Source organism: Merops nubicus, unplaced genomic scaffold (genome assembly GCF_000691845.1).
Source record: "Merops nubicus isolate BGI_N331 unplaced genomic scaffold, ASM69184v1 scaffold38209, whole genome shotgun sequence".
In the NCBI taxonomy this organism is placed as follows: Eukaryota; Metazoa; Chordata; class Aves; order Coraciiformes; family Meropidae; genus Merops; species Merops nubicus.
The window spans coordinates 5,089-21,116 of record NW_008632336.1 but is presented as its reverse complement, the minus strand read 5'-3'; the positions used below and the strand labels follow the sequence as shown (position 1 = coordinate 21,116).

At 36.0% G+C, this 16,028-nt stretch overlaps 1 protein-coding gene across 1 annotated transcript in view; it reads left to right on the top strand.

Moving 5' to 3' along the window:
- The window catches only part of DMXL1 (Dmx-like 1), a 44,046-nt gene that overhangs the window by 24,362 nt on the left and 3,656 nt on the right, over positions 1–16,028 (top strand). The window contains exons 17-25 of the mRNA XM_008947891.1: positions 588–757; positions 1,938–2,035; positions 2,804–2,969; positions 3,762–4,014; positions 5,634–6,700; positions 6,971–7,162; positions 8,399–8,475; positions 8,653–8,780; positions 10,497–10,745. Of these exons, the coding sequence (XP_008946139.1) occupies positions 588–757; positions 1,938–2,035; positions 2,804–2,969; positions 3,762–4,014; positions 5,634–6,700; positions 6,971–7,162; positions 8,399–8,475; positions 8,653–8,780; positions 10,497–10,745 (2,400 nt within the window). The remainder of the gene's footprint in view (positions 1–587; positions 758–1,937; positions 2,036–2,803; positions 2,970–3,761; positions 4,015–5,633; positions 6,701–6,970; positions 7,163–8,398; positions 8,476–8,652; positions 8,781–10,496; positions 10,746–16,028) is intronic.

Below are 16,028 nucleotides of genomic sequence, written 5' to 3'. Positions count from 1 at the left end.
TTGATGAGAGTAGGAGCTGCCTCTGAGGCATCTGCAGAGGTGCAGTTGAGTGTGCCTCTGTGCAAAGAAAGAAGCATCTCCCGGCCCTCACTAGAGTCAGAATTATCTATAGTCAGCTACGCTGCTGCTTACTATTTGCTATCTTCCCCGTGTGATTTTCTTTTTCTTCCAGTTTTCTTCTGTGTCTGCATCTTCAAACCTATTTTCTGCTGATTATCTGAAACTTCACGTTCTCTATTCCAAGTCAAAATAGTGAACCTACCTGTTGCACTTCATATCATGGTTAATTGTAATGCCACCCACTATAAGTGTATTTTGAGCTTCAGTCAGTAACTGTTTTTTGGCAACTATACATAAAGAGTTCTTCCCTTCAAAGATGAAAAAGTGTTCTCGTGTGTGAGCTTTCTTTAATATTTGGTATAGAGTCCTTACAAATATTCTCAGATTTCCGTTGCCTCCTCAGTAATGCACTTAAGTCCAAAATAAACATTTTGACCTTCTTCCTTTCTCCCATTCCTACTCTTGGACTTCAGATTCTGTATTATTTTATTAGTGATTCTTTGGTTTTTTAATGGCTTATTTTATAGGCTTATCTAGCAGTCATTTTGCCTGGGCATTTCATTCAGTAGCGGAAGAAGAACTGCTGAGCATGCTCCCTGCAGTGCAGAAAGGAGACCCAACATGGTCAGAACTCAGAGCTATGGGCGTAGGATGGTGGGTTCGAAACATCCATAGCCTACGGAAATGCATAGAAAAGGTAAATAGAATATTCTGACACAAAAATACCAAAAATTGTCAAGCCAGCTGTCCTCTGTTGTTTACTTTCTTATTTTACATGGTTTAAAATTTTTAGATATGCTCAGTGTTTCTCAATGCTTTGTGCTGTATTCTTTTGTACATACATTGTATGAGTGTGAACATATGTATTTAACTATTGTTTTTAGTACTTCAGGCTTTAAACTCCAGTGTGAAGTATATTTTTTGGCTTTTAGATACTTTGTTTTGAAAGTGACAGTGTACAGCACTTATTGTGGATGCTCAAGATACGAATTACCTTTTATAGCAAAGTTAGGAAAAAAGTTAGAGAAAAAGTTTCTCCACAGAAGCCTGTCAGAAGTACAATACCTTATTTGACCTCATATATGTCTTGCAAGTTGATATATTTCCGTTATACCAAAACATTCTATTGTGGTTTTTTTTGCCTTGCTTTTCTGTGTTTTGGGAATTTTTCTTTGAAATATGTATTTTATTCATCACCCATGTTGTAATAAACCTAACCTTATTCTTAGTTGCTTTTAACCTTTTGGAAAAGCCAAATGTGTTAAGACAGAAAATTACATGCGTAAGATACTTTGACTACAATCAAAATGCATGTGTCTACTTTTACTTTTCAATCTTCAGCAATTAATCATTGCTTCATGAAAATTACCTGCCTTGCATTCAAAATTTCCAAGTATTCTGGGCCTGCGTTTAAGGTTATGTTATATGGTTCTTGAACGGTTCTGGCTGCTACATAATCCTTTTTCCTTTCCAACCTCCAAAAGTGATCTCCAGTAAACTATTTTCCCTTGCTGTGACATGTCTCCTAGCCTGTTCTTCAAGAATCCATCTGTCCTTGGATTACCAGAGCAACTTATAAGTTAATATTGTTTTGATTTCAGGAACTGATTTCAGATAACAGGCTTTATCATTTGGTCTGCCAAAAAGCTTCTCTAACTGGGAAAGTGTTAGCTAAATGATACCATACACAAATGAGGGATTGAAGCAGTGGGTGCCTTCACACGTTCCTATGTCAGATTCTTAATGAGAAGAGAGAGTCTCTGTTAAAGAGAACTTCCACAAACCATGGGGCATGGGATACAGGAGGCAAGAAGAATAAGTTAGATTTTGGTTGGTGGTTTTTTTTTTTTTTTTTGGCTCTTGAACTGTCTCCACAGGTGGCTAAAGCAGCTTTTCATCGGAACAATGATCCACTTGATGCAGCTATTTTTTACCTTGCGATGAAGAAGAAGGCTGTGATCTGGGGATTATACAGGTAGGAGACATGCAGGCTTTTGCATGGAGTTTCATACTGTCTGGTATAATTTTGGGAAAAAAGTTGGATGTGATTGTAATCCAAAATAAGCACAAATATTACCACTGAAAGCTGGAATTTGATTTCTGAAGTAGTCACCACATTGAATATGGGTAGTTTTTACGCTTCTTCCATTTGCTGAGGTAACTTAGTTGCTGTTTCTGAAGGCAGATGCTTCACATTTTACTCTCAAATATAATGTAATTTCAGTCACTGCTTAATTCTGATTTACTTTTGAGGACTACCAGTGTAGTGTGTGAAATGACATGGTTGTCTTTCTGAAGACTGTCTTTAGTTACGGATTTTACCTTAAGTTCAGAGGACTGAGTTAAGTTTGTTCTTCCAAACTGGTGTTTCACAGTGTAATGTTACAATGTTTCACAATATAAAGTTTTTAAAAGTTGCAAACATTTTAAAAAGTAGTTTGCATTGTCCCTTACTCTTTAAGAGCACATCTGGGAAAAATGAGCTTTTCTGTATTTGTACAATGTTAACTGCAAATACCATCTGTAACCTTACTGTTAAACCAAATATTTAATACCAAGCACTTACTAAAGTTTTTCTGATTTTTAAATATGAAGCCTCCTGTGCTCCCAGGGTGGTGAGACCCTCTGTACTTTGTGGTGAAAAGATCTGCGTAAAGTTCTACTGCCTTCAGAGGAAATGAAGAGCTGTAATGCATCCAGTAAAGTGTATATAATACTTTTGTCGATTATGTTCAATGTGCAGGTCCCAAAAAGATACTAAAATGACCCAGTTTTTTGGAAACAACTTTACTGAGGATAGATGGCGTAAAGCAGCGTTAAAGAATGCTTTTTCTTTGCTTGGCAAGCAGCGCTTTGAACATTCTGCAGCATTTTTCCTGTTGGCAGGACACTTGAAAGATGCGGTGGAGGTAATAAACTTCTTCATGGTTAAGACTGTTGTACTGTCCCAAAACTACAAATATCTTGAATGTGACTTGCATTTTGTGTTCATATGATCCTCAAGGATTCTGGTTTGTTTGTGCTGTTACCCCTCTTGCCCACTAACCCACAGATTAATGTCAAACACAAATCTTTCATCTTTACACATGGATTCTGGTTTGGCTCTTGTGTTAGTGATACTGAAAGGTCCCATGGTTAATTTCTGTGTAATGGTGTGAAGAGACATACATAACCTTTAACTTGCTTTCAGATTGTCTGCTCTTTCATATACAAAGACAACATAGATTTTTCATGAGGAAAACAAAGACTTGTGGGCAATGATGTGGGTGGGATCCTGGAATGCCTTCACAAAAATTTTTCTGGGTCTATTTGATTTGAAAAGTTGTGTGGAAATGAATCCTGTTGATAATGAAGGATTTGTTCTGTAAAGCTCTGTAACCAAAGTATCCAGTGTGAAAAGGTGGCATGTGCACACTGACAATGATTTATTGAAGCCAACTGATTTCAAAAGTCTGTTCTCATGTCAGCCTTAAACTGAAGAAACTGCAAATCAGATCTTGCATATAATAGTGGGCCACAGCTATAATGCATAGTTTCTGTTAATTTGTTTAATTGATAGACTTAGTTACCTCAGTCTGAGCAGATGCATGACACTTGCTGTGCTGTGATCGTTTTAACCAGAGAAGAAATTCTAATGTTTGATCTTGTGAATGTTTATTTGTTTTTTTGTTTTGTTTTGTTTTGCTTTTTTTCCCAATTAGGTCTGCCTTGAAAAACTGAATGACATTCAGTTGGCTCTTGTAATATCAAGACTTTATGAGTCAGAGTTTGAAGTATCTAGTACTTACAAATCTGTTCTACAGAAGAGAATTTTGGGAAGTGTGTTTCCTGGAAAAGAGAGCTCAGGAAACATACACTGTGACCCTTTTCTGCGAAGTATGGCTTACTGGATTTTAGAAGATTATAGCAAGGCTCTTGACACTTTGATTAAACATTCTGTTGAAGATGAAGGAGGTAAGAATAAAAGTGTTTTGCCTGTTAGATTGGTTTTAAGTGTTCAACGTTTTGTTCATTTAAGCAGTAGTTTCTTGAAGCAAAGTCTAAACCAGACCAGGTACTGCACAGTTGTTCCCTTTTGTTAGTAAATGGCTTGATGTAGGACAGCACATGTGTTTTTCATGGTAAATGTGATGAGTGTGTTTTTGTGCTGTATCCCATAAATGGATACTTAATTTGTCCTTTAGTATGGGAGTATAAGGGTACGGCATATGACCCTCCAGTGATGCAGCTGTTACTCTGGCATCAGCTTAAAGATGAAGAAACAAATTAACTTAATTAGTTAATTTGACTCCATTACAACCTCAGAAAAAGTTTCTTATTGCATGATTGCATAGCAGAGTCTGGGAGACATGGTGTTTTGCAGCTTTAGTCCTTAGAAGAATGGTTTACCACAATTGGTAAAATGTCTTGGGAGAAAATATGATATTTACTGTGATACAAGGAGGCCTAAGTGGTACCTGAAATAACATGTGAGTCTCCTGAAGTTATTCTTTTCCCTGTTCACTTGCTAGCTTTGTAAGCACTGTGATAATCAATTGTATTATTTCCTAAAGTTAATGTCCTCAGGGAAATGATAAATTTTCAAGTCCCTAGTACTTAGTATGCTAGCTAGCTTCAGTCCTGGCTCCCGAGAGAAACTTGATGGGGTTAAATGAAGACTCAAATCCTCAGAGTTAAGTAATTAATTTTAAAAACTGATTTCAGTATAAGTTGCATGCCTCAAGGTAATTTTAAGCAAACGAGGGTTTGTGTTATTTCTGTGTTGGTCATATCCTCTTGTGTAAAATAATTTTTAAATTTTACTTATTCTTCTTTAATCAGTTCAGCTATTTTGTGGTGTTCTACTTTTATTTTCTTATTTAGAAGGTGCTCTTTCATGTACCTTTTCCTGTTATCTGTAATTAGTTGTGCCATAACTCCTGATAGAAGAAACGATCAAGCTGTGTCTCTTTAGCTAACCTGGACTCTTTGAAAGCTGTGTGAATCCTCCTGTGCTGGGTTTTTCATGTTGTGTGTGGTTTTGGACATGAAAATAAAGTGTCTATGTGCTTCACTGCTGTATAATTCATTTATTTGTATGTAATGCTGATATCAGTATGTATAAATGTAATGGATTTCCTAGCTGTATAAAGTTGCATTTTTGAAAACGTAGACAAAAAATAATCAAATTTTTCTTAAAGCCCTTTTTTTTAAAGCACAAGTCTTCAGTAAGATGTGACATCTTACTGTCATGTAGTGATGGATACTTCAGAAATCTAAACTGAACAGGAATGTGGTCTTATTTGACTTCGGCAAAACTGGCCTGACTGCAAGGAAAAGAAATAGCATACGTTTTGAATTAAAGCTGTCCTGCTCGTGCTGCACTTTTTAGTAGTGATTAGGTTTGGCAGCGTCCACCCTCCTAAAGTTATTCAAGTGGCAAAGGTGCAAAGGATGGTGCAAAGGGGGGTGCAATGAATTAATCAGCAGAGTGACTGTTAAGACCTGACAGCCTTCTGATGAACTTAGCGCTTCACAGATGGATTATTTCATACAGAATGGTAGATTTTCCTCATGATGCAATATCTTTTCAGATGAAGGAGATGGCTCATCGAGTTGTAACCCTGCAGTGTTTAACTTCTATAACTACTTAAGAACACATCCCCTCTTGTTGAGACGTCATTTTGGCTCTTCTGATACATCTTCCACACACATGTGCCTAACAGTAGAAAATGGATTAGCTGACAAAATCAACTTAAGCGAAAGACGGCTGTTTTTCACCACGGCATATGCTCATCTAAAAGCTGGTTGTCCTATGTTGGCCTTAGAAGTGTTATCAAAGATGCCCAAAGTTGTCAAGAGGTCAAAGTCATTTTGTAGATCCTCTAGTTTAATGGATACTAGTAAAGATTTCTCACCATCTTCTCCTGTTAAAGAGCTGGAAACAAAAGACCAGTCTTCCAGTATTGATTGGTCACAGCCAGTATGGAATGGGCTGGGTTCACCTTCAGATTGTTCATCAGGAAGACACTCAAGTTCGACTCTTTCCTTTGACTGGAGCCAGCCAAATGTGCTGTTCCAAGATGAACACTTGAAACTACAGTCAGACAGCGAAGAAAGCGACGTGAGTGAAGATTCTTCCCTGGTAATGAAAGAGCTAAAGCCTCCAAAGAAAAATGAAAAATTATATGAAACAAGTTATAGCTACACAGAATCTTCTAGTGTACTTGATGATAAAGATATTCTAACTCCATCAGAAGACATAATTTCAGCACAGCTGAAGTTTAGAGCATGCCTGAAAATTCTTACTGTAGAGCTTCGTACACTGTCCACTGGTTATGAAGTAGATGGTGGGAAGTTGAGATATCAGCTTTACCAGTGGCTTGAAAGGGAAGTGGTAGCTCTTCAAAAGACCTGTGATTATAGTGTTGAAGAGATGCAGTCAGGAATTTGTGTCATGCCAGAGGAAACTGCATTACATGAAAACACTGCAGACTTAGCTGACCAGCAAAAAAACTTTCAGAAAAGACGTCAGTGGCTGCTGAAATACCAGTCTCTCCTAAGAATGTTCCTTAGTTACTGTATACTTCATGGCTCTCATGGTGGAGGTTTGGCATCTGTCAGAATGGAATTAATTCTGCTGTTACAGGAATCTCAGCAGGTATGTGGGGGAGCTTATTTTGTATTTTCTCTGCATCAGGTTTGTTGTAGATTTTTTTTTTGGAATGTGTTTTGTGTTACTATTCAAGTTTTCCAGCTATAGCATACAGCTGTTTTATAATAAATGCAAAACTGTTTTATATGTGAAGTTTTCTGTAGTTTGGGGGATGGGCTGGGTGTTGTTTACAATCCCCTTCCCTCGTTCTAAAGTTCTGTTTCCTTTAGAAGGCTGTCCTTTCACTCTTTATGTGCGTTTCTTGCTTGTTTTCAGGAACAGTCAGTAGAGATGCCTTCCAGTCCTCTACCAGAGCAAAGCTCCATACCTCTCCTGTTTGCTTGCACAGCTAGTGCCAAAACAGTGGTGGCTAATCCACTGCTACATCTGGGTAACTTAACTCATGATATATTACATGCCATAATAAACCTCGATTCCCCACCTCATCCAGATGCTCAGAATAACAAGGTATGTATTTTTAATTGTTGTTTGGGTTTGTTGTTGTGAATGTCCAGTTTGCTGAAGTTATGAATCTTCTTCTGACAGCAGAAGAAATTTTTGCTGTGACTACCTGTGACAAGTAATAAGTCTATGGAACATAAATATTTTCTGTAGTACTTACCGTGAGCTAAAATGATGTCCACGGATTATTACTTACTCTTGAGATGCTGAGCATATTGTTGTACAAGCTGAAGTAGTTTGGCCTCTCTCAGGGCTAGGTATTTGTCTGAGATGACACCTCTTACAGAAAACGTGTTGTATGGCACTGTTGTTGTTACATTTGTCTTCATGGCAATATGTTCATTACTTCAGTTGTATTAATAGTAAACTCTGCATATGAGGCCTAAACCTAAGTAAAATGAAGTTTTCAATTACAAAAACTTGTCAGCATAGTGCAGTAAATGCAGACTTTTTTTGTGAAATAGTATATGTGTTCATATAGTAAAATATAGCTAGGGTTTTTTAAGTTATGTTTCTGTAATATTTCTTCTGTATCTAACCCTGGACTGGAAACCAAACTTGAAGTGCTAGGTTAAATCTTTCCTGAAGTTTGTACGTTACATCCCAAGTCATGTTTATGTTTACTAGGGAGTTCTAGCGAACACTCAAAAGAGATTGCTCAGCTCCTATTCTGTGCTTTGTTTCAGAGGGAACAGACAAATAAGTGAAACAAAATCTTTTTTTTTTAACTGAACCTTTTTGATCAACACATTCTCCGATTCTTTATGTAGGTGTGTTTTGTGATACATTAAGAAAAATATCAGCTGTGATAAAAACAGTGATCAGTGTGATACTGAGTAAATTATGTGTCTGAGAGCTGCACAAGAATTAGTCAAAAACTAAACCGCCTTATAATTTTTATTCCAAAGCAAAGCCTTTGTATTATGAGCCAGCATATTGCTACTGTATTACAGTATAATCACTTAGGATTGTTGTATAGAGATTTAATGTTTTCTTAATCAAAAACATTGCAGCTGATCTGTGATGGCAGTTGGTGGGGTCAGTGCTTCCCCATCCCTTTCATTGCAAAGTGAATTCAGTTATTTGAACTAAACTCTGAAGAGAAGGTGGCTCTGTACGTTTTTTCCATGAGTCCTTACACCTTCCCTATTCAGTGCTTGCTCTACTGTCTGTGTGAAAGGGTATGATACTAAGCATTATTCATCTTGAGTGTAATATGTTCTTTAAAACTTTGTCTTACAGATATATGTAATGCATACGTTAGCAGCATCACTCTCTGCTTGCATCTACCAATGTCTTTGTGATGGCCACAGCTACAGGTAAGGATCTATGAAATGTTCTTTTTAGAGAATGGTCAACACAGTCTGACTGCAGTGATGTGCTCTAGAAGGCAGTGCTCACACCTGCCTACATCTGGAAAGGGCTGTTACTTTATACCAGTTTCAAACATAACTTTTTTTTTTATAAATACGACATCCCACTTTTCTGTTTCACAGCTCATTTCAAGCAAATCAGTTCACTGGAACAGTCTATCAGACAGTGCTGTTAACTCAGCGCCATTCTCTACGAACAACAAGCTTAGAAGAAACAGTGACTCCAAATACATCACCTGCTCAGTGGCCAGGTATGTAGAGTTGATCTGTTTCTTTCCTCTTAAGGAAAACTTAATGGACTGTAACAGCATGTAGCTATACTGGGGACTTTTCTAGTAGTGTTTCTAACAGTTGTGATAAAAATAAGTTCTTATACTAAAATTCTATCTTTATTTTTCAAAAGCCTTAAGCTAGTCATTCTAGTTATCCACTAAGTCAAGTTAATTTATATTACTTTCTCTTCCTCAAAAATGTTCGTGAGGGCTCTAGTAAAGGGCAAGTAAACAGAATGTAGGGTGTTGTCCTGAGCTCTGCTTCCTCCCCCTGCAGGCAACAGATCAGTCTCACCATTATTCCACTTCGGTAATTTTGAAAAGAACTTGAAAGGCTGTCTTAGTTTGTGCTCCATCTCAGAGTGATGTAGCCTATGTACAGCTTTTGAACTAACGGGAAACCATTGGCAGTGAGAAGTTTGTAATTAATTATGGGGTTTTGTTGCTCTAAGACCCACATAGGACATCAGGTAATTTTTTTGATGTGTGCTGGGATCTATGGTAATGAAGCTATGCTGGCGACACTGGAGGGAGTGTAAGCTATGTAATAGAAGTCTGTATGGACTTCAGTTTATGGCACTGACTTCACTGCAAGCTTAATCAAGAGGTATGCTTTCATATTACGGGATCTATGTTTTCAGTGAGAAAATTTCACATTAAAAACTTTTGGAGAGCCTTGAACAGTCTGTATTGGATGCTATACTGTCTTTTATTTTCTGCAACATTCGGTCTCTGAATCCAGAGATTTTAGAGAGAAATCAGACTTTGCTTTGCTTTGTCCTTGTTTTATTAGTTGCTGAGTTAATTTCTAATGAACAAGACAAGGGATTGTTAGCTGTTGTTTTTATAGGTAATATCACTTTGAACTGATTTCACTTTTTGTTTTAATAGCTTCACATGCTTTACGTGTAAACGGGGAAAGCATGACACAAAGCAGAATCCTTTGGCCTCTGCTGCTTGTATTTCACTTACGTGCACATAGTGACCGTTGTAGCCACATTCAAAACTGCAACTTTTCATGGGAGCTTAAAAACACTACAAGATGTTTAGTATTTGGGTCAAAGAAAAATTGTCAGACAATGAATAATTCAAGTTGATGCCCATGATTTTTGGTTGTTTTTACCACTGTAAAGTGCGAACATAGCATTCAACTCAGTGTTATTCAGGAATTACAAACATAACTGGTGAAACAAGTACAACAAGGAAGTCAATGAGCATATTAGTATTTTTATTTTAAATATGACATTTGGATGCTATGTATTGAATATGCACTATATGAGTATTCATACGTATATGAATATATGTTGAATAGACACTGGAGAATAAAGGGCTAATCCTTTGCTGAAAGTATTGAGGAGCCAGAAAAGAGAGCTTGAGACAAGGGGGGGAAGAAGCATTTATGTAACTAAATGTTGTATCATAGCGTTTCAGTACGAATCAAACGTTTCAGTATGAATCAAACGAATCAGTGTTTCAGTTGAATCAAAGCTGCCAGTGTTTCACTTAAAATGTATCCCATGAAGCTGAAAAGCTGTAACAAACTGTTAAAAATCAGTAGTGTGGCCTTTTCTCTTGTAATTTTCAATTTCCTGTAAAACTTTGAATTTTTCTACAGTACAAGATACTAAATAACATAGGTTGCCAGTCAAAATACCCATCATACATACTTTTTCTGGTTCTTTTTTTCCCAAACAGGAATAAGAGCTCTAATACATCTTTTGAATTCTGCTGGTGAGGAAGCCCAGCCAGGTCTCACAGTTTTACTTTGTGAAATTCTAACTGCAGTCTATCTGAGTCTGTTCATCCATGGCCTGGCAACACATTCTAGCAATGAGTTGTATAGAATTATGGCTCATCCACTTAACAACAAAATGTGGTCTGCTGTCTTTGGAGGAGGAGCTCATATGCCCAGTGGAGGACAACAGCAATTAAAGGCAAAAACTGGTTAGTTCTATTGTTCTACGTATGTTTCCTGGGATTTTTAAGAAGGTGGTGTGAATGCTGAAAGCTTGAGAATAATTGCTTTAAATATCCATGTTCTGTAAGAATTCAGTATGGTTTTACATCTGCAAAGAAAAACCAGGCTCTAAAATTATTGGCATAGATAATGTAGAAGAGAGTAGGAGGCAGAAATGAATGTTTCTGAAATAAGGTTTCCAAGCAGCACAACTGCTGTAATGTTGAGGGGTGAATGTTCATCCAAAGGAGAAACTTTCCAGTACTGTTATGGCCTAGTTTTTAATACTAATTTTAAAGCTTTCCAGGCTTGCGTAAAAGGAATATATTCCCATTTTACAAATACAGTATGTTTTCTCTCTTTGGCAGGTAGGCACTTCCCAATGCCTAGCCCACATCAGGTAGTAGTGTTCTCCATGGAATGCGTGGGGTTTTCCAAATCCCTTACAGCCTTCAGTACTCATAGTCCTGCCAAATATTCAGGCAAGATACTAGATTTAGTACTGGGCCTCTACATGCAGTTTGCTATGTGTGATTTTTTTTTTTTTTTTTTTTTTTTTTTGCATATGCAGAAAGACAGAAAAACTTCTGCTTGCAAGCCATGACATCAAAATCTAAAGCAAAGTTTTGTATTTAAAACAGCTGTTGAATTTGGCCTTTTTAAAAAAATAAATTGGCAGTGCTACTGTATTCTTACTGCACTTCATTTGAAATCAATGTTAAATATAAAATTACTTTGACCATGGTTTGAAAGGATCAGAAGTGTTTCATATCTTTGTTGGAGACCTGCTTGTTTTGCTTTTTGAATATAAGCATTACTATGCATGTGCATTTTTAAGTGTTCATTCTAGACATTACAAAGAAAAGATGTCTTTTTGATATTTGATTTTGATAGTCTGAGAACCCTTTAGGAAAGCAAACAACTTTAATATTTTAAATCCAGGTGATTATGAATTATTCAGAGGTCCAGAATTAATTCTGTAATGCTTTTCTTTTCAGTACAGATGTGTGCTTTGATTTAATTGGATTTCTATAAAACCAAGGACAACAATCTTACAAACAATCAAATTTTTAAAAGGAAGATTTTGTAAAGATAAACCTAGTTAAATTATGGTGACTTTGTACATCACATCTGACTCTTTCTATGTAAAAAATGTAATTAGACTATATATGTTTATTATTATATTGTATTATTGATATTAGATGTATGTTACATATAAAAATGTCTTACTTTATGTTTAAATATAGGCTATTTTAGTGCAGACTTTGTCAGCCATCTAGAAAAGTATTTTCAGAGCAGAGATCAAAATCAAAAGTGAGTTCTTATTCTAGATCTGATCAGTTTTCTCTATGGTTTTGAGTAAATGTTTCTCATCTTTTTGTTAAGAAAAAAATATTTACTGTATCAGGATTGTTGGAAGATATAAGTGGCTTTTGTAGGCAATTCTGAGTTTCTTAGGTGTTGGTAACTGTATACTGAGGTGTGTTAATGCTGCTGCTACTACTGTATTAAAATAAGAATTGTTTTTACATAGAAATGTATTCTGACGTGTATGAAATGTCTTAAAAATGAATGCTGACTGATTGCAGAATTAGTAAAACTAATTGCTAGTTGCTGGAAGAATGAAGAAGCTGAAAAAATTTAAGGGAAGAAAGGAAGAACTGAAAATCTAAGGGAAGAAGGGGCCTTTTGAAATATTTATAAGGATAATCCGACTTCGAAAAAGGGGCTAGAGGGGTTGTGGACTCTCCAACTTTGGAGTTGTTCAAACTTGGAAAAAACTAGACCATCGTGCTGTTCTGAGCAAGGGCTGGACCAAGTCTCTTCAAATCTACACAGGTTTCTGGACATCTGTTATTTTTAATGTGTGTTTTTACAGCACAAATTCAGAGGAGAGAATTTCACAGAAACATCTTTCTCTGTCACTTTAAATTGTATTTTAAAAAAAAAAAAGGGAGTGGGATTGGAAGAGAGGAATAGACCCCCAGTGAAACGGAGGACTTGGATTAAAATTGGCTATCTTTTTATGCCTTTACTGTCATCTGATACTACTTCTTTCTTCTGACATCCGTAAACTGCTTGTTTGAGTCAACTGTGGCACGCTCTTACATAATATGATTTAGTCTTTATACAGTTTCCCGTTTTTATTATGCATAAATAGACTCTTTTGTTTACTTTTAGATTTTTGTGGAATGTTTTCACTTTCAAATGGGCATCAAAAGCCAAAAATTCCTAACACTAAGAATTCTAATATAATAACACTCTATGTCCTGCATGTCTTCTCCTCTTTGCCCCCTGCCCCCACCCCACCCAAGTCCTTTAGCTCTTCATCTGAATGTTGAAGTTGATTGATCTTCATGTTTCAAGTTTCTTTTCAGAGATTAAAGTACTATGTACAGTGCTGGCCAGTGAAGCTGTGCGATTTCCCTTTCTGCCCTTTGCTCTGGTTGGCTTGAGCGTATAATAGCTTCAGATAAAAAATTTCTCCTAAAGATGATCTTGCATCTAGATACAAACTAAAAAAAAAAAAAAAAAAAAAAAAAAAAAAAAAAAAACAGGAACAGAAACTTGTTCCTGATAGTCTTGTAAAATTGTGTCATCTGTTAGGAATTAGTTTTTATTGAAAACTGTTTGTTTTAGTTCTGTTTCACGGGAGAGATCACACAAAAACATAGCAGATCGAATACTTTCTAGAGCTGCCTGACACCTTATACTTTCTAGCCGTGTTTCTTGGTTTTGCAGCTGCAGCAAATGATTTTGACAACTGGATTAGCATTTAAAATTTACACTGTCTTAAAATTGTGGGTATGTTTTGTTATCAAAGAGACAATTAGCATCTGAAATATAACCCTATTACTGGTTTGAGTAGATCTTTTTGGAAGCATATTTTACTATGTAGTTTCTCTTCGAAATTGCCTCAGAAGACTGTTTTGCGACTTAAGTCTACATAGAGATCCAGAGGGGTCTTACGTAAACATTTGAGTTTTCGTTGTATATATTCAATTATACACGTTACAAGAATGAGTTAAATGCAAAACTGCTTCCTAAACCTGAGAATTTTACAAGTGTATGTTGTAGATGTAACAGTTGTCTTTTTGGGTTTCAAATATAAAAAATCAGAAACCTGATAATACTTGACTCTTAAGATGAGTTATTTTTCTCTGTTGATTGCCCCAACTTCAAAGTTTTAGCACAAGAGTTTGTGTTTGTTGTTGGGGTTTTTTTTTTTTGTTTTTTTGGTTTTTTTTCCTGAGTAATTTGGCAGGGAAAAATGATAAACTGTCAGCTTTATTGTGCTCAGTTTTGCCTAACATGCCAGAGGTTTTGCGAAGCAGTTGGCTTGATAATGAGGATGTGTGCATAAAATTTACCTGTAGGTTGTGTAGTCCTGTTGTCAATCTTGTGTGGATTTCTCTTGTTAGATCTTCTAAATTAATTTGTAGCTTCTACTTGCTTTCCAGAAACCATTATTCATGACCTCCTAGAAGTGTTTGCCACCAAATATTTTGTGTGTTTACCTAATTTTTTGAGATTTCCACTCACCTTTTATTGAAATATACACAATGTATGTAATGTCTTCAGAAGTATCTGAGAGTTTAATATATACTTGCTTTGAGCTTTTCAGCGAATAACTACTCATTAAATGGTGCATAACTACAACTACAGCAAAGAATTTATAGTTTTGTGTTCATACAGTAATCAAACTTATGGAACTTAATCACAATTGCTACCACTGAGTGCTAATTCATTAAATTAATCACCTTGGCCACATGAGCTCATGAGTGACAAGAATATCATGTTAAAATCTACAGGATTTGTAACCTTGTGAAGTGTAAATCACTTTTAGATTTGAAGCTGAAACTTCTGACAGTGTAGATTTTCAGCAGGCTGCTGTTCTAGGTGGCTTTTATAGTTTCCCAAAGAATTACAGAAATCTGCACAGGGCCTTACACTTGCTAAAATGGTTCCGGATGTGATTCAACATCAGCATTTCTTTGTTATGTCTCTGTCATTCCACTCTGTTGTGGCCTTCAGCATGCTTGCAATCAAAGATGATGTTTTTTTAATAGGAGGACTTTATAGTTTTATATGTATTTATGAAGATTTGCAATTTTCATAGGGTGTTTGGGTATTGAAGTTTAATGCCTGCACATTAGTCTTTGGTAAAATACAGTAATTCTGATATGCATTTTGATGTGTTTCTGGGTTTTGGTGGGTTTTTTTGTTTGGTTTTTTTTTTTAACTGGAAGAGATTTTAAATCTTCTGGGAGGGTAGAAGGAAGGTGTTGTGATGCATATCTTTGCATGTGTTAGATCTTGGCAGAAATAGAAATATTGTCCTTATCTGAAATATTCTAATATCCATGGAAAATAACATAAATTTTATGTTTGTTTTATAAGTAAAATGGGACCAAAGATAAACATTTTGAGTGCAAATAGAATACAAAAGAGTTTTAACTAGAAATATATGAGAAATTTTGAAAGTGAATATAATTGGCAATCTGAAATCCGAAATGACAGATTTTTAATAGATTTGTTAATTTATTTAAAGATTTCTAGAATGCAAAAAAGAAATTGGCATTAGTAGCATGTATTTCATACTACTTATGTGGTAGTACTTTCATTTGCCTTTTTTTTTTGTTTTCCAATGACTGCCTTGTGGTATTCTTAAAAATACAAGGAGTGATTTAACAGAATGGAAAAAAGTGTTGTTTCAAAGTAAAGCATTTGCTTTTTGAATTCTGCTTAGAAAAACAACCTGCAAGCATATACTTGCTTCTTTGTGTATCATGCAACACTTGCTCCTTACTTCATGCCTAGTACATTTCTTCTTTTAAGCAATTAAAACTAGATGGTGATGCATGTGCATGCTCTTTCTTAGCTGGTGAGCTTTAATAATGAATTGAAAATGCATTGTACTGCAGCTGTTATGTTTGCGACTTTTAGTACAGGTAAGTGGATTATTATAGAGTATAGTAGTGTGACAGATTGTTAAAACATCCCAGTTTCAAGGTGAAACATGAAAGATGTCTTTGCTTTTATTGGCTTATCTATATGAATTGTTTCATAGTTCAGCTGGTTGTAGTGGTAATAGTCATCTTCCTGCATGATCAAAAAAAATGGTTCTGAAAATACTCAAAGTTATGATTTTTTTTTTCTGGTCCAACAATGAATAGAAATTATGAAAAAAATTCCCCTGGCCACTGTGAACATGGGCAATTTGCCCATCTTGGGGGTGGGGGGGGTGGGAGGGGCGGAGGAAGGGAAAA